This window comes from Bos mutus, chromosome 1 (assembly GCF_027580195.1).
Source record: "Bos mutus isolate GX-2022 chromosome 1, NWIPB_WYAK_1.1, whole genome shotgun sequence".
In the NCBI taxonomy this organism is placed as follows: Eukaryota; Metazoa; Chordata; class Mammalia; order Artiodactyla; family Bovidae; genus Bos; species Bos mutus.
The window spans coordinates 52299873-52325058 of NC_091617.1; the positions used below are offsets into that span (position 1 = coordinate 52299873).

At 38.3% G+C, this 25186-nt stretch overlaps 2 protein-coding genes across 2 annotated transcripts in view; both read right to left on the minus strand.

Moving 5' to 3' along the window:
• LOC102272410 (myosin-15) overlaps nt 1-16652 on the minus strand; it is a 100989-nt gene extending 84337 nt beyond the window's left edge. Inside the window, exons 1-7 of the mRNA XM_070357586.1 lie at nt 16648-16652; nt 15824-15939; nt 11867-11934; nt 10970-11057; nt 7322-7439; nt 6287-6410; nt 3166-3302 (exon numbers count right to left, since the gene is read on the minus strand). Coding sequence (XP_070213687.1) covers nt 3166-3302; nt 6287-6410; nt 7322-7439; nt 10970-11057; nt 11867-11934; nt 15824-15939; nt 16648-16652 — 656 coding nt within the window. The remainder of the gene's footprint in view (nt 1-3165; nt 3303-6286; nt 6411-7321; nt 7440-10969; nt 11058-11866; nt 11935-15823; nt 15940-16647) is intronic.
• A 390-nt stretch (nt 16653-17042) lies between these two features.
• Nucleotides 17043-24970, minus strand: LOC138984202 (myosin-15-like). Its single transcript, XM_070357677.1, has 3 exons — nt 24716-24970; nt 23958-24128; nt 17043-17240 (listed from the first exon to the last, which is right to left on the minus strand). The coding sequence occupies exons 1-3, from the start codon at nt 24818-24820 to the stop codon at nt 17043-17045; spliced, it is 474 nt and encodes a 157-aa protein (XP_070213778.1). The 5' UTR covers nt 24821-24970.
• Between the last annotated feature and the right edge of the window lie 216 nt (nt 24971-25186).

The window sequence follows — 25186 nt, forward strand, 5'->3', positions numbered from 1 at the left end:
CTCAAGAAACTCTTGATTATGTGCAAGGGGAGACATTTATAAAAATATCACTGCAGAATTGTTTGTATATAAAAAATTATAAATAAGTTTAATTGAGCTGGCAAGTGGATAAATAAATTGTAGTATATTCATGCAACAGAATATTGTCCAACAATTAAGATCAATAATCTAGCCGTAGATTTATCAATATCAACTAATTTCAAAACTAGTACTGCGTGTAAAGAACAAATTTTAAGATAACAGACACACAATGTTTCCATGGAGACTAAAAACTTGCAGAATCATGTAACCTTTTAAGGATATCTGCATATCTCTGTAGAACTTGGATCAAGGGAGAAATACACAAGGGACTTCAACTGTGTCTGTTTATTTATTTTTCAGAATATATTGTGAGTAACTACAGAAAAATGTTACATCTTTTTCTGTTTTATTTTTTTTTCTATTTTTTTTTTAAATTTTATTTTATTTTTAAACTTTACAGTATTGTATTAGTTTTGCCAAATATCGAAATGAATCTGCCACAGGTATACATGTGTTCCCCATCCTGAACCCTCCTCCCTCCTCCCTCCCCATACCCTCCCTCTGGGTCGTCCCAGTGCACCAGCCCCAAGCATCCAGTATTGTGCATCGAACCTGGACTGGTGACTCGTTTCATACATGATATTATACATATTTCAATGCCATTCTCCCAAATCTCCCCACCCTCTCCCTCTCCCACAGAGTCCATAAGACTGATCTATACATCAGTGTCTCTTTTGCTGTCTCGTACACAGGGTTATTGTTACCATCTTTCTAAATTCCATATATATGTGTTAGTATACTGTATTGGTGTTTTTCTTTCTGGCTTACTTCACTCTGTATAATAGGTTCCAGTTTCATCCATCTCATTAGAACTGATTCAAATGTATTCTTTTTAATGGCTGAGTAATACTCCATTGTGTATATGTACCACAGCTTTCTTATCCATTCATCTGCTGATGGACATCTAGGTTGCTTCCATGTCCTGGCTATTATAAACAGTGCTGCGATGAACATCGGGGTGCACGTGTCTCTTTCCCTTCTGGTTTCCTCAGTGTGTATGCCCAGCAGTGGGATTGCTGGATCATAAGGCAGTTCTATTTCCAGTTTTTTAAGGAATCTCCACACTGTTCTCCATAGTGGCTGTACTAGTTTGCATTCCCACCGACAGTGTAAGAGGGTTCCCTTTTCTCCACACCCTCTCCAGCATTTATTGCTTGTAGACTTCTGGATCGCAGCCATTCTGACTGGTGTGAAATGGTACTTCATAGTGGTTTTGATTTGCATTTCTCTGATAATGAGTGATGTTGAGCATCTTTTCATGTGTTTGTTAGCCATCTGTATGTCTTCTTTAGAGAAATGTCTATTTAGTTCTTTGGCCCATTTTTTGATTGGGTCATTTATTTTTCTGGAGTTGAGCTGTAGGAGTTGCTTGTATATTTTTGAGATTAGTTGTTTGTCAGTTGCTTCATTTGCTATTATTTTTTCCCATTCTGAAGGCTGCCTTTTCACCTTGCTAATAGTTTCCTTTGTTGTGCAGAAGCTTTTAAGTTTAATTAGGTCCCACTTGTTTATTTTTGCTTTTATTTCCAATATTCTGGGAGGTGGGTCATAGAGGATCCTGCTGTGATGTATGTCGGAGAGTGTTTTGCCTATGTTCTCCTCTAAGATTTTTATAGTTTCTGGTCTTATGTTGAGATCTTTAATCCATTTTGAGTTTATTTTTGTGTATGGTGTTAGAAAGTGTTCCAGTTTCATTCTTTTACAAGTGGTTGACCAGTTTTCCCAGCACCACTTGTTAAAGAGATTGTCTTTAATCCATTGTATATTCTTGCCTCCTTTGTCAAAGATAAGGTGTCCATATGTGCGTGGACTTATCTCTGGGCTTTCTATTTTGTTCCATTGATCAATATTTCTGTCTTTGTGCCAGTACCATACCGTCTTGATAACTGTGGCTTTTTTCTGTTTTATATGTGAAACTTGAATGAAACAGAGTGACAAACACAAATTCAGGATCTGGGGAGCTAGGAATAAGACCTGGATCAAGGAAGAAATACATGAAAGGCTTCTACTTTGTCTATTAATTTATTTATTTTTAAGTTGTGAGGAATTGCAGAGAAAATGTTAGGAATTGATATACTTTTATGACAGCTCCATGAGTACACATTATAGTATTTTCTCTATTTTTTGTGTTTGAAATATTTCATAATAATTCTTTTAAAGTCATTTGTTAAATGTCTAAAGTCATTTAGACAGGATGGATAGTAAATACCTCATTTTAGAGGTGAAGGAGGTGAACTGAGAAAATTAAGAGTCTCATACAAGTTTACAAAACCTGTAACAGAAGTCATATCTCCTGATCCCTGAACTCTCATAAACTCCCATACCATGTTGGATACTATATGGGAGTCATGGAAAACTCTTAGGAGACGTCTCTCTGATATCTCTGATAATGTAATGGTTTCTCTCTTCTTTGGGGAAACAGAAGGAATTAACAACTGTCAAGTAAGCAAATCATACCAAGACCTGTGGACCTATCTACAGCAAAAAGTAAATATGACAACCACAGAACCCCTTGCTCAAAATCCCTTTGTTTGGAGCTTGCTTTTCCATAATTATATTAAAGGATTAACAAAACCTACACTCAGTGTCCAGAGGTGGTGATAGATGTCCCTAGTGAACCTGCCTGAATTGAAGTAAGAGAGTTATGGTTACATGTCACCAAGAATCAGTTTCTGACCCAGGGGACGCTGTAAAGTGGTCAGAAAACATACCTGCTTTACAGCAAATTTCCCCACAGAGTTGGCTGTGAGATGCCTGCCAGCCCTTCTAGGTCTGCTTCTGTTTTGAATTATGAGTCACACCACTCTCAGAGAGCCAGACTTTGCCAACTATAAAGAATCCCTCCAAAGGGAAGACTGGAAGCAATGCAAGAAATATCTGAATTATGCTTATTCTTAGTTAGGGTAATAAAAGCCGTTTGTGCTCTGTTTGGTGTTACATAATTTTAAAAATTTCACATTAAGTCCCAGACTAAGCAAAGGTGGCAGAGCTCTCTACCCTGACTCATTATAAGGCAGTGAGAAGTCGCCTAGACTGAGGCACACTGTTGCTCTAGCAGTGGGGGTGCAGGGTGGGATATCATACCTCTCTTCCAGAATCCTTTGGAATTTGATTTGCATCAGTTTTCCCCGTACTCTGGCTTGGAACAATGTGAAGACTTTTGATAATCTCTCATCTCTCATGGCTTCCAGTTTGCTCAGAGAGCCAGCTTTTAAAAGCACCTAAAAGAAATGTCAGATGTCAGTTCCAGTCCTAGTGGGCATTCAGTAAATGTCTATTGAATGGCCATATGAGCAACTAATGTATTTGATGATCAGTTCTATTTCTTGTTAATTTTTCATAATGTGTAAAATGTACATTCTAGAAAGTTTGGTTTTATAAACCTAAAGCTTGCCAAAGCAAAAAACTTCATTTAATCCTGTGGTTGTATTAGTTCTTTAAGAACTTAGACTGTCCTCCTCCCAATCTATTAGCTATGTCTAGGTTGTTTAAGGAACTTGGTTTTAATTTGAAGCTAGGCCCAGGCAGGGGTCTGCACACTTTATCTGTAAAGTGCCAGATAGTGAAAATTTTTAGGTTTTGCAGGCCACACTCAGTCTCTGTAGAACCTCTACTCCCACACCCACTCCCTCCCTTCTCCCCACCTCCTCTACCTGTGCCTCCTCCTCTTTTTTCATTTTTCTTCCTCTTTAAAAATGCCAAATCATTTTTAGCAAGGGGGCCATATAAAAAATAGGCCATTGATATGGCCCTTAGGCCATAGTTTGTTGACCACTGCTCTAGAGAAAGTCACCTTCATCTTAGACGATAAAAAAAAATACACATAATTTTTTTTTTTTAAGAATCATTAGTAAGGGTCAGGATGAGGTGAGTGAGGTACTTAAAGCACAAATGTTAAGGCAGCACTCACTTTCAGGGTTGTACAAGTCAGTACTTACACCACAAGTGAGTGCTGCCTCAGATTTTGTGCTTCAGGAGGCTCTCAATTTATGTTGCGTGCTGAGTCACTTCAGTCATGTTGGATTCTTTGTGACCCTATGGACCACCAGGCTTCTCTGTCCATAGGATTCTCTAGGCAAAAATATTGGAGTGGGTAGCCGTGCTCTTCTCCAAGGGATCTTCCCAACCCAGGGACCAAACTCAAGTCTTCTGCATTGGCAGGTGGATTCTTTACCACTAGTGCTACCTGGGAAGCCCCTCAACTCATAATAGTCCTAGCCTAGGTAAGCAGTACACAACAAAAATAACTAAACATACAAGGAAGCAAGGTACCAGGAGTAAAAATCAGCAGAAACAGGTACTCAAAATGTAGGAGTTGAGTAACATTTTATAAGCATGTCCAACAGATTTCTTTTTCTGTAAGCTCTTTATCATACATCCTCCAATTCTCCTTTAAATAACCTGGCCCTTTTATGGCTTTCCCAGTGGCTCAGCAGTAAAGAATCTGCCTGCAATGCAGGAGACACAGGAGACTCGGGTTTGATCCCTAGGTCAGAAAGATCCCCAGAAGGAAATAGCAACCCATTCCAGTATTCTTGCCTGGAGAACTCCATGGACAGAGGAGGCTGGCAGGCTACAGTCTACGGGGTCACAAGAGTCAAACATGACTAAAGCAACTTAACACATGGATGTCATTAGAAACACCCTGACACTGTCAGGTGAAAACCAAATGTGTTAGCGGTTTCCCAAAATATGTGGATCTGCCAAAATCTCCAAGATGAAGCAGAATTTAGTGAATCAAATTTAAGGAAATTAGCTTTGGACTAACGTTTTGGATAGTAGGGTTGATTTTACTGTTTTTAGTTACTCAGGCAGTCTTTCAGAATTAATTTCCTGAGAGCATACTTATGGATGAATCTGTTCACATGCAGACAGGCAGTTATCTCCAGTAAGTTGATTCAATTTTGTCTAGCTCTGATGTATATAAACATTTTTTATCACCCTAAAGTTGATTAATTATTTTATATCTTGGCACAAACTTGCTTAGATAAGTAATTATAAAGATGTATTAATAAATATAATCAAGGCCATCATTAAAAAATCTACCAACAATATGTGCTGGAAAGGGTATGGAGAAAAGGGAGCCCTCTTTTGGGGTGGGAATGAAAATTGATACAGCCACTATGGAGAACAGAATGGAAAGTCCTTAAAAAACTAGAAATGAAATTATCATATAGCCCAGCAATCCCACTACTAGTCATATTCCCTGAGAAAACCATAATTGAAGAAGACACATGTATCCCGATGTTCATCGCAGCACTATTTACAATAGCTAGAACATGGAAGCAACCTAGATGTCCATTGACAGAGAGATTAATAAAGAAGTTGTACACAAGGGAATATTACTCAGACATAAAAAGGAATGTATTTGACTCAGTTCTAATGAGGTGTATGAACTTAGAGCCTATTATACAGGGTGAAGTTAAGTCAGAAAGAGATAGACAAATATCGTATATTAACGCATATATATGGAATCTAGAAAGATAGAACTGATGAACCTACAGCAGGGCAGCAAAGGAGATGCAGAGAGAACAGATTTGTGGATGCAGTCGGGGCAGGAGAGGGTGGGCTGAATTGAGAGAGTAGCACTTAAACATATACATTACCATAGGTAAAATTAGATAGCCAAGGGAAACTTGCTGTATGATGCAGGAAGTTCAAATCCTGTGCCCTGAGACAACCTAGAGGGGTGCGATGGGGTAGGAGGTGGGAGAGAGGTTCAAGAAGGAGGGGACATATATATGTGTGTGTTCAGTCACTAAGTCGTGTCTGACTCTTTGCAACCCCATGGACTTGTAGCACACCAGGCTTCTCTGTCCTTCACTATCTCCCAGAGTTTGCTCAAATTCATGTCCATTGAGTGATACTACCTAACCATCTCATGCATATACCTGTGGCCAATTCATGTTGATATATGGCAGAAACCAACACAATATTGTAAAGCAATTATCCTCCAATTAAAAATAAATATATAAAAATGATAGAGCAAAACAATGTAATCAAGGCTAAGTTTCAAAAAGCACTGACTTTCAAATTTTCTCTCTCAACATAGCCAAAGTTTTCACTCTCAACAGAGTTCTATTTGTATTATTTGTGGTCACAAGAGCTGTAAAAGCCTTATAATTGCATTTTCATGGGTATTTTCAGATATACAGATTTTCCTCCCACTCTTTTCCAAATGCATTCTTTGTGGTTCTCTGGTTACCTTAGTGATTCCAAAGCGGTACTGGGTATGGTCTATCTCTAAGGAGTCAAGTAATTCTTCAGCTGCTTTTCTGTTGCTTGCAAATTTGCTCTTTGGAAACACCCTTGGGTTCAGAATGTAGTACCTAATTTAAGTAAAGAATAAATCCTGAGGTCAGGGGTGCATATAAAGAATAATTTGGACAAGTAAGGCAAAGGGAAGTGTGTCTATATATATATAAACTTCCACCTCTCCTATCAATATGTTCAATTTTCACAAAACTCTTGGCAATAATAATGAGGATACAAGCAATAATTCTTTCCTTTGGTATAATAGTTTATACTTTTCATAGTGCTGTCAAGACCACCTCACTTGATTTTATGCTCAAGAGGAAGGAGCGGGAGAGTGGAGTAGGGATCAGAGGAAAGACAAAGAGACAGGCTTAAGTGTCTCTAAGTACAGATAAGGACACTGAGAAGCAGAGACATTAAAGAACTTTCCCAGGATTTCCTCGTAGTAATGGTGAGTTGGTGGAGAGCTAGAAATATGCTTCTTAATACTGACACAGGTACTCTTTCTACTCTACTATACTTTGCTCAAATTAGCTTGATGACTTATAATTGACACTTTTAGAATTCAGGAAATAGAAAGCAAAAATACCTCTCTTGCCTCCTGCCACATACCCTGCTGGCTTTCTGCCTTTCACAGGCTCTGCTAGGAAAGAAACAGCCCGCTTGGATGGCAGCTACGATTAAGTACCAACAACATTTCAGAGATTCAATTCAGCCTCTGTATCGTTCTTCTCTATATATTTCTTCTATATGTGGGTCTATTATCCAGTAATAGAGATTTAAGGATATTACAGCTACATGGATGTTGGATTTAAGGGGAAATAATAATGGAACTCTGTCATCATATATCTCACTACCACCAAAACACATCGATCTGTAGTCTGGAGGATATCCACCAAACAAACAATGCATGCCTAAGCACTCAGAAAGAGAAGGGGGAAAAAGAAATGCTCCAGGCTTCTTGAATCCCAGGATGTATGTTTACCTTTGCTTAAAATCAGCATACAGCAGTCGGTGTGGAAAACCTTCACGGCATATCGTGATCCCTTCTAAGACACCATTACAGCGCAGCTGCTGTAGAACCAAATAAGGGTCCATTACACCTGAAGAAAGAGGTTCACCATGAGTCCATGTCTAAAATGATGGTTACCCTAGATTTTGTCCTAGTTGCTGCATCGTGGGTTAAAAGAGTCTGAATCTGGTGTTCTCTACTTGATAGTTAAAAGGACTCATTCACTGTCAGCCTGATGGCTCTCAAAGTCCCCACCTATAATGTAGCAGTGTCTAGGTAGGATTTACCTGGGATGAATCCTTTAGTTCATGGTTAGTCAAGATTATATAAGCAAATACTCCTAGAAGGTGAAAAAATACATTTTTGTCCTAATGTAAATGGCCGGTATAATATCCATTTGCCAGTCAAAAATCAACTAGAGTGGGGATAAAACACAAAAGAGAACTGGCACCTCCAAGTAGGAAGGGGAAGGGATTACAAGAAGGGAGAATGCAAAGAAAGGGGAAGGTAAGCACAGCCACAAAATTCTGTTTACTGTTTCGCATTTGGGAAGAACTGGCCACACCCAGCCTACATTCTCTTCTGGTGATCTTGAGAAAACTTAAGTTGTGTTCTAAAGTATAAGCCTTCTCCTAGTACCCCTTTGTTCCTGAGATGAAGCCCACTAGAGCTGCAGCTGCAGTCTCTGATAGAAGCCTTTGAAAAGCCAACCAATAAGCCATTGTATCTGGCTCTCAGTAAGACATCTGGAAGAAGCCAAATGGCACTCTCCTAACAAAGACCTGCTAGAATGTTATAAGGAAAATGGGAATGAGATGATTTTCTGCTTCTGTCCAGGGTCACAGAGATAAGCGGTAGGACATACATCCATAGTCCTGTACTCCCATCCCTGTCACAGACAGAAACAGATCATCTGTGAGAAGGAGCGAAAGCCGAGTTCTGTGACATAATAGCAGCAGGCATGCTTATTCCCTTTAAGGACATATGAAGAACTGTTCTGATTAGATCATGAAGCTTTTCTTATGACTTTGTCTTAAGAATTAAAAAAAAAATACCCTGCTGATATCAGAGCTGGCTCGATGGGAGCCAACTCTAATAGGTAACAGAATTGCTTCAAAATAGAGGCAGCTAATTAGATTCCTTGCTAGATGGAAGCAGTGTCCCTAGATGCATTCAGAAACCCAGCTGATGAGAAACAATAAGGCAAAAAACATACAGCATGAGTGAACATGAAGTGTTTGCATTGCAAAAACTCAAACTGCAGCATCATTGTTTAGCATCACACTTTCCCCAAACAGGTCACAGACTGTCAAGATTGGGGTCTTAATTACAGGATGTTAATAAAAATGCAAGGTTTTGCAGAACCTCAGAAATCAGGATCAGCAACATCTGGCTACCTAATCCAAGGATGATTAGCGCTCCGAAGACAGTAAGTGCTTGTCACATACACAGCTTCGAGGCTGACAGCCTCCAACCAAGCTCCATAAAAGCCAGTAATTCAAAAGAGAAGGCTGGGAATATTCAAATCCAAGAAGTAAGGAAAGCAATCCCTGTAATTAATATCTGTAAAAACTTTGCTTTGTTAATTAAAACATAAATAATTCACCACCACCTACCTATCTCATGACCTCACCCCAGCACTATCCACTCATTAAAAAGTGTCCACTACAAAAGCCAAGAAACAGAAACAACCTAAGTGTCCCTTGATGGATGAACAGCTAAAAGAGATGTGGTATATATGTATAATGGAATATTATTCAGCCATATACAAGGAAGATATCCTCCCATGTATGAAAACATAAAAGGACCTTGAGGTCATTATGCTAAACAAAATAAGCCAGAGAAAGACAAATACCATATGATCTCATTTATGATTCTAGATATTTTCATCCTAAATGTCTTTCCTGAAAGCATTCCTCCCACTGGTGTTTTCATTGTATAACTAATTGGCCATGCAGCAATTTTGCCATAAAAGATAAAATAACTGGTTTCAACTGGCTGACAGTTTGGTTTCATTTCTCCATTGGCACAGCACTCTCATTCTCATATTCCATGAATCTGAAAGAGGCCGAGGGCCTCCACAGTGCAGAGTGGAACCCACATTTTCCATAGAACCTGGAACATCTACCAACAGACATGTGACAATATGCCAAGAGCAAATAGTAGTGTGGAACGCTTTCACAACATGACACAAAGCTCAGTTACAAACATCTATTTTAGTTCTTGTATTTAGTGACACCTCTCTCACTGAGGGAAGACATTTTTGCAAAAAATAAAAAGTGTAGTGCAGAACAAAAAGATGAATCAACAAGCCAAAAAAAATGTATAATGAACTATGAACAAAGACTTGGAAGATAAATGGTTAGGTTCAACCCACAAAGTAAAATCAGCTATGCTTGCAGCATTGCCATGGATCTACATACATTTTAAGTAATTCAAATATTTCATATTTCACAATACAATGTTTTTAATTTTATTATTCATTTTTCATGTTTAATTATATTCTTCTAATGTCCCTCTTTTTTTTGTTGTTGTTTTATCTTTTATGACAAAATTGCTTGATGGCTAATTGGTCCTGTAGGTGAAAGTTTGCTGCAAAAATGCTTGCACAAAGGTGTTAATAGCAAAGAAGCTTATGGTGAAAATATCACTCACTTATACATGGAATCTTTAAAAAACAAACAAACAAATGCATAAAAAAAGAGATTCAATTTTGTGGTTACCGGAAGTAGGGGAGGGGAGGGGAAATTGGATGAAAGGTCATCAAAAGGTGTAAGCTTCCATTTTTAACATAAATAAGTCTTAGGGGTGGAATGTGCACCATGATGACTACAGTTAACACTGCAGTATGGTATACTGAACATTATTAAGAGAGTAAATCCTAAGAGTTCTCATCACAAGGAAATGTTTTTCTCTTTGTTTTGAAATCTATAAGACATGATGGATGTTAATTAAACCTATAATCATTTCATAATGTATACAAGGCAAACCATTATGCTGTATACCCTAAATTTATAAGCATTGCGTGTTAATTATATCTCAATAAAATAGGAGAAAAAATAAAACATTTTAAAAAAAGTATCTACTGCCCAGGAGTACATAACTAAAGAGATGGGTACTATTAAGGAAAGGAAAGATAGTAGTATGATGAAGCAAGACTAGAGGGAGTTCTTAACGATTAGAAATAGATTTAGAATCTCTCTTTATGGTCAATTTAGATAATTTAGACCAAATGATTTTCTTTTTGCTGAAATATCCACCTTAATCCCCTAATTGATTATTCAATTCCTTTTTTTTATACTTTGCCCTTGTAGACAATGGCATAGAAGCTCATCCACATTTTAGCATGAAATTCAAGGAGGAATTTAAATGATAATATCAAGTATTCTAGCGTTACCCAATTGAGTCTGCTTTGTGAAATCCTTCTGCATGTCCACCTGAATCTTAATTCAAAGGCAATCTTGAGGAAGTTTTGAAAAACTCACTTTTAACTTATTTTAGTTTTCTTTATTAAAATCTACCCTTATATAAAAGAGACTGGTGAATGCTTCTTTGAAAGACATTCAACATAGCTTAAATCAAAAGAATTTCCTAGTGTGGATTACAAAAAAATTTACTTACCTGGTGTTTTGTTCACATTGGGATTTATGCATCTCACAAAATGAGGTGCAGTTGATTTCAGCTTAGTCATTAATTTATTTAGGTTTTCCTAAAATGGAGAACATAAATCAACACAAAATCACTTAGAAATCACTAAAAAGTCCAATCCACCTCACAAGAGTCTCCACAATGATCAATTTAATCTTAGTCAGATACAAACCAACAAAGAAATAATGAATTCAACATTTTTCCCTGCTTACCAAAATACATTATTTTCTTCCTATGACAAGTCAATATTTATCTAACTGTTCTGTTGTGAATCATATCTACCTGTTTGGTAGCAATTTGGTAGCAATAATTTATGGAAGGGCAATAAAATAACTTGAAGAAAGAAATTGTTTCTCAAGTATTCTGTCTGTAAAAATTTTATCTTCATCTGGAAGCAGAATCTGAGATGGAGCTTCTGGTTCAAGAGATTTATCTGGAGAAGGAGGGAAGCCAAGCAGGGGAGGGGAAGAAAAAAGCAATGGCATGGACTCAGTTTAGTCTGAGTCCTGCAAAAGCTCTGAACATAAATGCACCAATTATACTACAGTTGGTATCTCCTTGAGGCAAGGGAGGGACCAAAGTCTTGAGAGGCAGGGAAGGAGATTACTTAGCTTCCCATTCTGGCAACTGTGAGTTGTTATGAGCCTATACTTCCATCAGTGGTAAGATGAGTGCCAGGCTGATAAACAGGATCTAAGTAGGAGATAAACATTGTCCACTAAAATCCATAAATACCAAGATAATATTCAACTTTTCCAACTTGGTTAACTTCAGATACTTTATCCTCATAAGAAGATGTAAAATTACAAATAAGTAATATATGCAGATTGTGAAGTAGCTAATATATGAATAGATACAATTAAAAATTACTTTATGCAGAGATGCAACCATTTGGAACGAAGCTCCTTTCTTGCGTTTCTTCTCCCCAAACTGTAGAGCTAAAAAAAGAAGAAAAAAAGTACTAAAAAGGCTCCTTTTTGTCACATTATCAAACCCTGGTGATGAAAGCATAAATGTGTCAAAGTTCTAGAAGCGATAAGGCAATGTCTACAAAAGCTTTAAAAATATTTATGTCTCAACACAAAAGTCTATTTCAGGTGTTTTTTCTCAAAGAAATATCAGGCAACTGTGCAAAGATACTCACTGAAGCATTGTTTAGTCGTTACAAAAATAATAAGCAAAAATTTAAATGTCAACAATAGGAGATTGGTTAGTTAAAGTATAAAAAAAGTATGAATACAATGAAACACTGTGATCTTTTAAAATGATGGTGCAGATCGATATTACTGACCTGAAAAGATTTTTAGGATTTATTTTGAGAGGAAAAATTAGGTTACAAAATATCTGTATATTATGATCCTAAGTGTATATACATACATACATATATATATATATATATAAGTGTAGTTGTATTATGGCTGACTATATACATAAAAAATGTTGGGTACAGTGTATACTAAAATGTTAGCCATTGTTATCTCTCTCTATGACATTATAGGTAATCTTTATTTTCCTCTTTTTAGTTTCTCCATATTGTCTTTGGGGCAACATTCATGCATTATTTTTGTAATTTATAAAAAACAATCCATCCCCATTTTCTTGAAGCAAACAAATCTATGCTAAGCCAAATTGTTTTACAAACATTTGTGTAGTGCTAATTCATTAAGATGTACAAAACCCATAAGCAATCTGGAAAAAATGGGCCAGCTAACAACATAAGAAACTGATAAACTATCTAGCTGGAGCAACAGCTGAGGCAGGGTCAGAGTTTAGTCACTGATGTCCTCTTGACATGCTCCATGCCCTCTAAGGGAATCACTTGACTTCTTCGTGCTTTTACTTTTTTTTTTTTAATTTTATTTTATTTTTAAACTTTACAATATTGTATTGGTTTTGCCAAATATTGAAGTGAACCCGCCACAGGTATACATGTGTTCCCCATCCTGAACCCTCCTCCCTCCCCATACCATCCCTCTGGGTCGTCCCAGGGAAAGGGAACGCTGCTGCTTCAGTTGTGTCTGACTCTGTGCGACCCCATAGACGGTAGCCTACCAGGCTCCCCCGTCCCTGGGATTCTCCAGGCAAGAACGCTGGAGTGGGTTGCCATTTCACTTGACTTCTTCGTGCTTTCACTTTTTATCCAGGGAAAGGGAACGCTACTACCTCCCATTTATTGTTTTAAAGAATTGTAGCTGGTTTACAGTACTTGGATTCTCCAGAAGAAAGTATGGTTATTATGAGTAATTCAGTGTTTGGATGAGTTAGAAACTTGGAGGCAAGTGTTTTCCAGGGGTCCTAAAAGAATTATGAAAAAGAATATTCTGGACAATTCTCTTCTACTTCAAAAGAACACAGCACACCCTGAAGAGTCAGAAGATAATTTTCTCTCTCAAACTACTCTCTGATTTCTCATGATCAGAGAATTACTCATCTGGGAGCCATACATTTACATGGTCACAATTTATCAAACTTCTCAGAAGTACTTTAGAAGCTATTAGAATCAGGCAAATGCACTGCCTGAAGATTTTCGGGGTCCAAATACAATAGCTGCCATTTCTCAATCTCCTCTTGAGGTGGGCCCATGGGATTTCAGACATGCTCCTAAATCACGTCATCATGTGCTTTCAGAGCTGGGAAGTGCTAAATTTCTTCATTCCCTAAGTTGATCAGGAGTCCCAAAATAGGTGACAGGGGACACCTATGGAAGCTGGGAGTAAGACAACAGGAGGGTGAGAATGTCAGAAAGTGAGAGGACACCACACTTAAAGAACACTTTGCCCCATTGCCACAGGGGCATTTGAAACCAGGTTGGCCAGATTTTGTTGTTGTTGCTTTTCAGTCACGCAGTTGTGCCTGACTCTCTGCAACCCCATGGACTGCATCACGTCAGGCTTCCCTGTCCTTCACCATCTCCCGGAGCTTGCACAAACTCATGTCCATCGAGTCGGTGATGCCATCCAACCATCTCGTCCTCTGTTGTCCCCTTCTCCTCCTGCCTTCAATCTTCCCCAGCATCAGGGTCTTTTCTAATTGGTTGACTCTTCACATCAGGTGGCCAAAGTATTGGAGCTTCAGCTTCAGCATCAGTCCTTCTAATGAATATTTAGGGTTGATTTCCTTTAGGATTGACTGGTTTGATCTCCTTGCAGCCCAAGTGACTCTCAAGAGTCTTCAACATCACAGCTCAAAAGCATCAATTCTTTTTTCACAAGGGCATCTAAAACAAGGTTGGCCAGATTTTTATTTTCCCATAATTTTCATTTTTCAAAAGAAAAAGGAAATACAAATGTGTACATCTGATTTTTTTAAACCAGTGTAGACCAACCATGTTTGAATTCTAGGTTCTGCTCAGGGGCTGCCAATTTGGACTTTTGCTCTGAACCATGGTGCACTTCCCCCTGCAGCAGGCAGTAGTCCACATGCAAGGCTGATGGCAGCAACCTGGGCTTTGTGTCCTCAAAGGCTTTGTGTCACACTGCAGAAGTCTGAATCAGATCCTGAATCCAGGGAGTCTGTCCATCTCTCTGTTTTGTTTGTTTCCAGAAGACAGTGAGAGTGAAATAGGCATGAGGCTAGTAAACACAAGTTCTGTTTCTGACCTCAGCTTTGCCATTTAATAGTGTTAAATCAATGAAGCAAGCAGGCTGTCAGACTGGGGTGGCTCCAATACTGTGGCAGCCTGTGTAAACAAACCAAACTCTATGCCTTGGAAAGTCTCAAGGTTACAAAATTGAAACTAAGGACAACCAATCACAAATAGCCACTTGGGCTTTAGATACAGCTAATCACTAGTTTCCTCACTTTGCTTCCACCTTTTCTCTATAAAAGTCTCTCGTTGAGCTCCTGTGGGTGGAATGCCCTTAACCCATTCTGGTTTGGTGCTGCCCAATTCAAACTGCGTTTTGCTCAAATAAACTCTTAAAAATTTTAATATGCCTGGGTTTATCTTTTAAAGGTAGATTTGTGAGATCTGAGGGTGCTGTTTAATTCTTCTGTACTTGTTCCTGTAAGATAGGGAGAGATTTCCTGGAAAGAGTCATGACAAGGATTGAGTAAGATAACATATCTAGAAAAGTTTGGAAACTGCTGTTGTTGTTTGTTGTGTAGTCGCTAAGTCATGTCAAATTCTTTTGCAACTCCATGAGCAGCAATCTGCCAGGCTCCTCCATCCATAGGATTTTCCAGGCAAGAATATTAGAGTGGGTTGCCATTTCCTTCTCCAAGGGATCTTCCCAACCCAGGGATTGAACCCATGTCTCCTGCATTGGCAGGCACATTCTTTACCACTAAGCCACCTGGGAAGCCCTGCTTTGTAAATTACAAACTACTAAACAAGATTAGTTATTAGTTGGTCAACAAGTATTTATAGAGTGGCTGCTAAACAGGCATCTGTTACATGCTTGAGGCCACACTTGAACAAGTGAGACATAATCTCTGCCCTTATGAAGCTCATAAAAATTCCATTACTGCAATATAAAAGCACTGTGAAGGAGATTTCCAAAATATTTGGGGGATATGTATTAAAGGAGCTTGTTATTTCCTAAAAATCATTCATCAAAACATGGTTTTCTGCTCTCTCTTTGCAACTTGGTTGACTAGAAGATAAAAGCAGGCTGGAGCAGTCTCCTTGAAATCTATCTACCTTAGAGCACCATTTCCCCGAAGAACCACCAGCCTGAGGATGGAAAGGCTAATAAGAGGGGATGACTCAGGCCACAGGAAGCAGACACACATCTCTCAGGAAAGAAGCCAGGATTTTTGTAAGCACTGAGGCAGACATGGGCTCCATTCTAAGGCTGAAAAATTGAGGAAGATTGTTTGACTCACCAGTGTTGGTACTGATGTAATTTTCAAAAAGGTTTGCCAGGAGTCTGTTGGATGACTTCTGAAATATAGCCACCACCGTTTCATTAAGAAAGTCTTTGTTCTTTTCAAGCCAGCCACTGATGTTATAAGGCACCTTTGGAAAGGCATGTAGTTCAGGTAACAAAAAAGGAGAATGCATAAGTTCCTTAGCAAATTATGTAATTCTTTTAAAAAATCATACATCGTGTATGTCATTTGAACTTAAATCAGTTTAATGTAACAGTACTTAAAAAATACTCCAGAAACCTATGTGCAACCCAAAGAGCTTCTCAGGCTTTACCATTTACACTGTGGAAAAAAAGGAAGAGAAAGGGAGGGAGGGAGAGGGAAGAAGAGGCAAGGAGGGAGAGGAACACTAAATCAGAGGGGGTGGAAGAAATAGATGGTGTTTCCAGGACAAACAATTCACATCAGCCCTCCTTCATATAGGCAAAAGTAGATGGAATAAAACAATTGCCTCTGACACAAGGTGAGCACTCCATAAATGCTATAGCATTTCACTGTAAATATTATTATAATTAATATTCAAGGATATCAAAGAAGAGAGTTACAAACATATCTAGGTATAATTGGCAGGTCATTTTTAGGTCGAATATTATTTTATCCTTTATCAGTTCTCTTTCTTCTACCCAGAATCACTGACCAGAATCATAAAAGCAGAATGAAAGGGCACAGGCACGTATGTGAACACACACACACACACACATATACCCCCAGTGGGGAAATGAGGTGAGGGAGTGAGGGGCATTAGGAATCTTTGTTGGTCATAGTTTAGAGACCATTACCTCATAGTGACTCTTTATGAGAGAATGAAAAAAAAAAAAAAAAAACTTCAGTAAAAAGATCAGTTGAAATCACTCATTCACACAATGTGCAGTTGAAAGAAAGGATGAATAAGGAAAAGCCCATGCCTTTGATGGTCTCCGAGACTTTCTGAAACTGTCTTACTTTGTATTGGGTGAGAGAGTCTACTTTTGAAATTTTTGACCTCTGTTATTATAGTATGGTATTTCATTTCCTAAGTACTAAAAGTCTACACCAACTTTTTTGGGGAACTGAGATTTATTTTGTTCATCTCTTCATTTAATCTAAACTTTACAGATATATTTACTTATATATTATCTAAAAATTCGGACTGAGTTCATTTGAAATAGAGGCAAGATAATTCAGGGCTAAGGGTCTAGAAGTAACCTACCACTCCTGCATAATGGACAAGTTCAAAGTCAGCTTCATATTTCTTCTTATTGTCAGGCTTGGGCTTCTGGAAATGAACTGACTTTCCAAAATGGTTGTCAAAAAGTTTGGTATTGAAAGTCACATCTGTAGCCTGATGAAACATACATTCTTCTTCGAGGATGGAAAAGATGCCCATTGGCTGCTTGGAGATACAGATGAACAGTAGATGAAAAAACAAACAAAAAAAATACTAATAAACAGTATTTTCACTAGGGGATGAGTGTAAATTCTTTCCCACAAACCTAATTAGTTGACAAGGGATCTTCACTACATACAACTAGACCATCATCCATTCAACGAATATTTATTAAATATCTACTAGGTACTAGACACGAGCAGGAGCTGTCAATGCAGTCACGAGCCACATACACAAAGTATCTGTCCTTGGGGTGTTTAGTGGAGCTGACCGACAATAGACAGATAAACTCTAAATAAATAATTTAGTTTGCTGTAAGCACCCTGAAGAAATCATGCAAAGTAGAGAGAGAGAGAACGACAGAGGCTATGTGAGAACTCTTTTAGTAGGCGAGTTCAGTAAAACCTTCTGATCTGAATGAGAAGAGCAAATCCTGAGAAGACATGTATACAAGCATTCTGGGCAGAAAAATGAAGAGTGCAGAGGCCCTGAAGCAGGAGCACTCTTAGCAAGTTGGAGGTCCTGCCAAAGACAAGTGTGGACTGAGCAGAACTAGTTGGAGATAGCATGTGGGAAGAGAGGGATGCAGTACAGGAGCCTAGAGGCTTTCCAGGCCATGGGAGGACGTTTGGATTTTATTTTAAAATGAGAGGCCTTTGGAGATTTTTTACAATAAAGTGATTATGATTTAATTAATGCTTAAAACGGATTATTTGTTTTGGTTGGCAAAGAAAAGCCTACTGGCTAATCCTGACTGTGGTCTCTATTGGAAAGCCAGTGAGCAAAAAATGGTTTTTACATTTATAAAGGGTTATTTAAAAAAGCAAACAAGAAAGGATATGTGATAGGAAATAGAGGACCCAGTCAACAACCTTTCTCTCTTAAGGGCCTTACAGTAAAGCTCTTAGACTTTGTGGGCCACAGAGTCTCTGCTGCTCCCTGCCATCAACTCAGCCATTTCAGTCCTGAAAGCAGCAATGAATGTGATGATGTTGCATTCAAACTTTATTTCCAAAAACAGGCTACAGGCTGGATTTGGCCTGCAGGGCCATAGCTTGCTGACCCCTGATCTAAACAAGTGATGGTGTTGGAGACTGTGAACGGTTACTGAAACGTGACATGGGTGTTAGTGGAGCTGGGTCACAACTTGCTGATGGATAGAATGTGAGGTGTAGTAGAAAGAGGAAGGCTGACTGCAGTTTTGGTTTGAGCAAATGGGTAGCGGATGTTGCCATTAACTAACGTAGGGTACATACACAGGGAAAAAACAGCTTTGGTGAGGGAAAGATCAAGGATTCCTATACTTGCAAATCTACTTGTGAGTTTATATGTTCATTTATCTCCTTCACAAATATTTTTGAAATGCCTTCTATGAGCAAATCACTGTACCAAACACTTCCGTCTATAACAGGATAATCACACATGGGCTCTGGCTGTAGAGCATCTAACTGGGCAGGCAAGACATGCACATAATAAGCAGACGATAAAGCAACAGAAAATGTCATGAGAGTTCCGAGATAAAACCATGATCCCTTGGCCCAACAACATAAATTTCATGATTCTCTACCAACCCATTCTACCCAAGAACCACAAACTCAGATTTGGGAGAGACCTTACAGTTCTGGCCCAACCCACCTAAAAGCTCATTGAATTCCTTTTACAATTTCCCTCTAAAAAGTAGGCTAGCTTAGGCTTGAATATTTTCATGGAAAGAGAACACACCAACATCGAGTTAAGGCTCTGGCTGGGTGATATAAAAGAAGAAAATTTCTTTGGGGTTTAAAATCCTTTGTTTGAAATTATGCCACTGGAGCCATAAGAATGGGTCTAATTTGGATGATTAGATACTTGAAGAACATGTTTTTGATCCACCTGAGTCTATTGTTCTAATGCACGGACTATGGTCTTCTACCTCTTTTGTCTAATCTCACAGGCTTAGAATCTGCATTTTACAGCAAATGCATTCAACGACATTCCATCAACAACTCTTGGACATCTGGCACATATTGTACAACTCTTGTACTCCAGCACATCTTCTTCCCTCCCAAGTATCCAAGTGGGGAATGATGCAGTGAGCAAATATGCAAAGTCTTGCTCCTGGCAGCATTGACCTGGTGGGTTCTTGACAAAATGATAAATGTGGAGAGGAACAAGAAGGAAGGAAAATCTGATAACACTGAATAGTTGAGTCACCAAGTGTTAGAGGCGTGGAGTCCATTTCGTATTGCATATTTTCCTGCCACAGAAATAGTCAACCTTTCATGAACACTAGAATGAATCATTTAAAAAATGTAAACATCTCCGGGGATGGTTCATGTTAATAAGATGGACATGTCAAAGCCTCACAGCAAGCAGCAGCCCATCTCCAGCAGAGCCACCTCCCATATATAAGGACTGCCATGTCCCTGGGACTCCAATGAAGCCATCTTCCATTTGGGGATGAATGGATGCTTTATGCAAAGCAAATAGATATCACAGCTCAAAATGTAACAATTAAACCACTGAGGAGGGAAAAGCTCTATTTCTTCAGGGTCTTCTCCATTTCTCCAATGCTTAGGAAGTATAAAACTTCTAATAAACATCAGGCCCTCTAGCAAATTAATCTCCAAATAGGTCAGGGAAAGAAGTAATTATGTTCTGCCTCATAGCATCAGTTGTCCTCTACTGCACAGTAAATGGTCTGAGTCAGTTGCCCTGACTCTGAACATTAATGCTGTAACCTCTCCCTCTTCAAATATTATCAGTTCAGCCCTCCTCTCTTTTACATCTGTCACTTTCTTGCTATTTCCATTTCCGCTATCCTGATTCAAGGCCTCTATTTCTCACTTGCTGTAACAACTTTTTAATCACCCTGACTCCAGCCTTTTCTCCCATTCCTGACCCCATACACAAACCCACCTGAGTAAACCCAAGCATCTCTGACTACCCCATTACCCAGTGTGGAATCCTCTCTGGCTTACCATCACCTAAAAATAAGTTACAAATTCATTAAAATCCCTTTGCAGCCTGACTCCCTTTTTTTAACTTCTAAACCCTTCCCTCTGAATATTTTAAACTCTCGTCAGATTTTTAAACGCATCCATTACTTTCCTGTCTCTAAGCCTTTGCTCTTGCCCATCCCTCCGCATGCTTACTGTCTTCCTCTTTTCACCTGTTGAAATCATGTCCATTTCTTCAGACCCAGCTGAAATTATACCCCTTTCCCCCCAGGCCTTCGTATATTCCTGCAGGCAGAGGTGACCTCTGCTCTTTTGAGTTCTGTGAACCTTTGTGCCTTAACCACATTTATCCTAACATATTTTTACATTTATTAGACTTACAAATCTCCTGTTTGACTGCATACGTCCCAAGGGCAAGTGCTATTTATAACAAATGCTTAAGTTTTACACAGCATTTAATTCGAAGTTTTATACATAGTAATGAAGTATTAGGCCTAAAATTAAGGTCCAACATTTTGTGGGCTTTGACATCTGGGGAACGCCAGGAGAACCTAATCACAGATTCCCCTCCCCACATGCTCCTGTGGGTTTTGTCCTCCAGGCTTGCAACATACTTTCTCATGGGAACAGGCACAGAGCCAGCTGATTCTTGAGTAAGGGACTTCAGTTCCCTACCAGCCCATGGAATTATTTAAACAAGCCAATCACATCCTCCAGTGGGAATCACTGGTCGCCTTACCCTATTATTACCACAAAGCCTGCTTCCCAGAGCTCTCAATTATTCATTCTGCTTCTAAGGGCAACTGCCGTGCAGCCAGCCCCATATGGCATGCAGTGTCCTCCTCCCCAGTCTGTGAGTATATGTGACTATTAAGCTGCTGTAGATCTCATCTGTCCACTGCCAGGTGTCTTGTGGTCAGACATTCCCATAGCCCTAAGAGAAGAATCCCTCCCTCACCACTGGGGTAACAAGGAAGTGATCAAAACAAGTAGCTGCTAAATACACTTTCTTGTTAAAAGTTGAAAACTAGTAAAAGTTTTGGTCTTTAGACATCTTGCTAATTATATCCTCAGTTCCTTGAGTGCCAAGATGATGCTTCTGTTTGTATTTCTCCCAACACTTAGTAGAGTAGGTCCTGAGGTGACTAAAATCTAGGTCCTCAGCAAAGGAATTAATTGATAGGTGAACACTAAGACTTAGGGTTTGAGCTTTGGCATGGGCTGCTTTACTGTGGGCAATGGTGAGGCAGAAAGTAGAAGTTGTGAGCAAAAAGACACAATGCAATATGTTTGAAGAAAATAAGTCATATGCATTCAAGGGATAACTAACTAGATATTAACGTGATTAATTTTATAACAAAAATATCAAAATTAGCATATCTAAAGAACTCTACTAGGGAAGTGGCAACACTCATTGCCAAGATGCTACCAGAATTCAAAATTATTTTAGAAACTTCTATGGGATATCTGACACCTTTGACTATTGGCACATGGAAATGGCCTATAGTCTGACTGTGGATTATTACATAGAAACAATCATGAGTTATTTAGCTAAGTTAGACAAATTATGTGAAAAATAGGTAATACAGTTAGGATTCAAAAACAGTTAAGATGATTGGTATTGAAGTCAATTTTCTCCTGAAGACAGTAAAAATCTAACAATTTATCCTAATCCCCATCCTGTGAGGGACTTTTTCCAAGATGGCTGAATTAAAAGAAGGATGTAGCTTTTCAAGGTGACTCCACTGCAGGAGCAACAGTTTCTAAATGTATAATTTTGGATGTATTTGTTTAAAAAAAATAAAAATAATCTCTTTACCAATACCTATGTAAAATCATAAATATGTAATCATATGTTAATATTTAATATGTAGATTACTGATGTTCAAGTTCTAAACAAACTAGAATAATTCAAGTAATGAGGTAAGTGTAAGTTAATCCTATAATAGATCTGTTCATTGCATTTATATAAGGAGGTTACTGTATGCTTGAAGACCAAATTAACAAAGTTGGCATGAAAATGTGTTTTTTAGCTCGATATAAACTTTTTTATAAGTATAAAAACTCAAAACTTATATGTATAAAAACTTTTTCCTTATAAACACACAGATGCATTCTATATTTTATATGTAGTGATGTATTTTAGTTCCTTCGAACTTTGAAAATTTCTCATGATGCAGTCTGTTTCAAGGAGGGAGTTTGATCATTAATATTTACTAAAAATTTCCTTCATGTAGACTGAACAAACACAATGATCTTTTCAAAATATAGAATCATTTCAAGAAAGGTTTTAGTATTCCACATTTGCCTGACCTGAACCTTTGAAATAACTCACAGGAAACCAAACACTTATCTTTTCCTTTTATCATTTACTCATTTTTCCCTTGTTTTATCATATCACTAGAAAGTACAATAGGAAATTATATCAATGTTGCTGGTGTCTTACTTAGAATAAGTTTGATTGTCATAAATAAGATAATAGGCTTCAGATCAACTACAAATCTGTAACACTCACAGACATATCAGGAGTTGAATAATGTCTGCATCCCAACTTCCTGCCTGAATACAGTGTTTTATCATATTTAGAGTAAGTAGATTTTACAGGTGACAACTGCCCAAAGTTAAAGCTGTCCCTTGAAGGAGCTCCAGTTCTCTTGTTTCATTTCTAATTAGAAAACTGTAACTCTAATAAGGCCATCAAACATTTCCCAGATCATGGGCGAGTCATTATTATCATTATTTTTAGTCAACTCACGAGTTGGTTCATTATCATCATTTTTTGAATCAGCCTGTCCCCTCCCTAGGAAGTTCACTGGTTATAAAATAAATAAAATCAATGTGATGTCCACTCCTGTTAAGAATAATGGCTATTTTCAAAGACGATTTAGTTTCATCTAAAGATCTAACATGTAAAATGGATGGGACAGTGATTGATAAAATCTGGGCCCCACAAAAGACAGTGAGAGGTTAGTCATCCTCACCCCTTTCTGAACAGGGTTGCTGAGAATCAAATGTGAGAGCAAAGCATAGTTGTCCAGACCAGTGTGCAGAATTCACTGCAATCCACAACTATTGCAAAAGATAAGGCCACATAGCTGCTCACACCCCATCATGCTTGCTCCCTTGGACAAAGCCACAGAAAAACCATATTGAATTCCCCTGGCAAATCTGGTTAATCTTTTCTAGAGCACATGGAAAGATTTCAGAGTGTAGGAACATCACTGAATTTGGAAACCATACACTGCAGCTAATTTACTAATAAACCATGAAGTATTGTCATAAATTACTTAAACTAACTGGTACTTGTCCAATTAAATGAACAAACTACATCCTGCAAGGTAGTGGCCTTGAGGATTTATGGCGGTTGTTTGTTTGCATGCTAATTTGCCAAATTTCGTTAAGCTGCTCTGGGTCTACTCATTCACCTTATGTTAATCAGCCAAGCCCTACAGTGTTCATATTTTCAGCTCTGTGTTTTTCCAGTCAAGAGCGTGACCATTTTTAATCTCAACAAGCTTCCTCATGCATTAACAGTGGAGGCCATGCATAAGCAGTAAATGTGTAGCGACAGTGTGAGTTAGAGATGATGGAGTAGGTAACAGATGTGGGAGTTTAGTTAGGATGCCACAGGGCTGCACAGAAAAACCATTAAGAGAATATGTGCAGAGCTCTTCTACCCTATTTCCCATCCCCTTGACAGAGCCAGGGTCCTGACACGGATCAACACAGCAAGCAGGGCCAATTCTTCTTAAACAAAAATGGATGGGGGAGAAACACGCCTCACCTTCTCAACAAGATCCACACAGGCTTGCAAATCCAGGCCAAAGTCGATGGACACCCAGTCAATGCCTTCTCTCCTATATTCCTCTTGCTCCAAAACCAACGTATGCTGATTGAAGAACTGTTGTAACTTTTCATTGGTAAAATTAATGCAAAGTTGTTCAAGACTGTTATACTTCAAGGTTGTGATTAGAAATAAAATTGAGAAAATAGTAATTATTGGAGGTGATGGATATGTTAATTAACTTAATTGTATTGATTATTTCACAATGTATATGTGCACTGAATCAAGTTGTTCTGCTTAAATATATACTTTTAATTGTCAAACATACTTCAGTAAAAAAAATAAAATAGAAGTTCACTTGGAAAATGTAAAGAGAAAACCACAACCACTATCATATGTTGGCAAATAAACCCAATAAGTAAAAATTGCTCAATTATATTCTTAACCTCCTTCATACATATCTTCAAATTAAGATTATGATAGGAAATTAACATTTAATGATATTACAATTCAAAATCATAAAAGATGTCTTAATTTACCTTTATTTAAGGCTGAATTAATTTCTTAGCACTATTAATTATAATGATTTTTATTGTCATTTGTTAATATTAATAATAGCTTTTTCCAACCAAAGTAGCTGTTTAAGTTTGCACAGAATGATTCTCATCATGCTCTGACTACATCTTCTGACATTCAATTCACATAGTCTAATTCTCTTGTAAATATACATCAACTTCACTTTTACCAGATATACTTACATCAAGCATCTCAAAACCAGTGATGTCAAGAATGCCAATGAAGAATTGTCTTGACAGCTTGGCATCCAGGACCCTGTTGATACGTGCCACCAGCCACTTAAACATTCTCTCATAGATTGACTTAGACAAGGCACCAACAGCATAGGTCACCTGAAAACCACATCAAAAGTCGTCCTTTGCCTGACAACAGTGTTCATTTTGATCCTGGGTATTCTCTAAAACCAGCATACATTTATCTGCTTTCTGTGGTTATAGCTTTACGCTGAAGATAAGGAGAAAGGAAGAAAGAAGCAAGGACAGGAGTAAAGCGAGAAGGAAGGGAGGGAGGAGAAGGGAGGAGAGTTACTGGAAAGGAGGTGAGCTGCCTGGTGCCTCCCCACCTGACACTCCTGTGAGAGATTCATGTTCCTACCACTAAAGGACCAAACCTCCTGGGGTAGGGTGGCAACATGTTCTAAAACCTTGCTGTTC

What these genes read in the sequence shown, in the direction of transcription:
- LOC138984202 (XM_070357677.1), bottom strand. Translation starts at nt 24,820, where the DNA reads ATGTTTAAGTGGCTGGTGGCACGTATCAACAGGGTCCTGGATGCCAAG. An exon ending in CTGGTTTTGAGATGCTTGAT is followed by an intron (nt 24,129 to 24,715) that starts GTAAGTATATCT and finishes ACAACCTTGAAG; the next exon opens with TATAACAGTCTTGAACAACT. An exon ending in GTGTGGATCTTGTTGAGAAG is followed by an intron (nt 17,241 to 23,957) that starts GTGAGGCGTGTT and finishes TGTATCTCCAAG; the next exon opens with CAGCCAATGGGCATCTTTTC.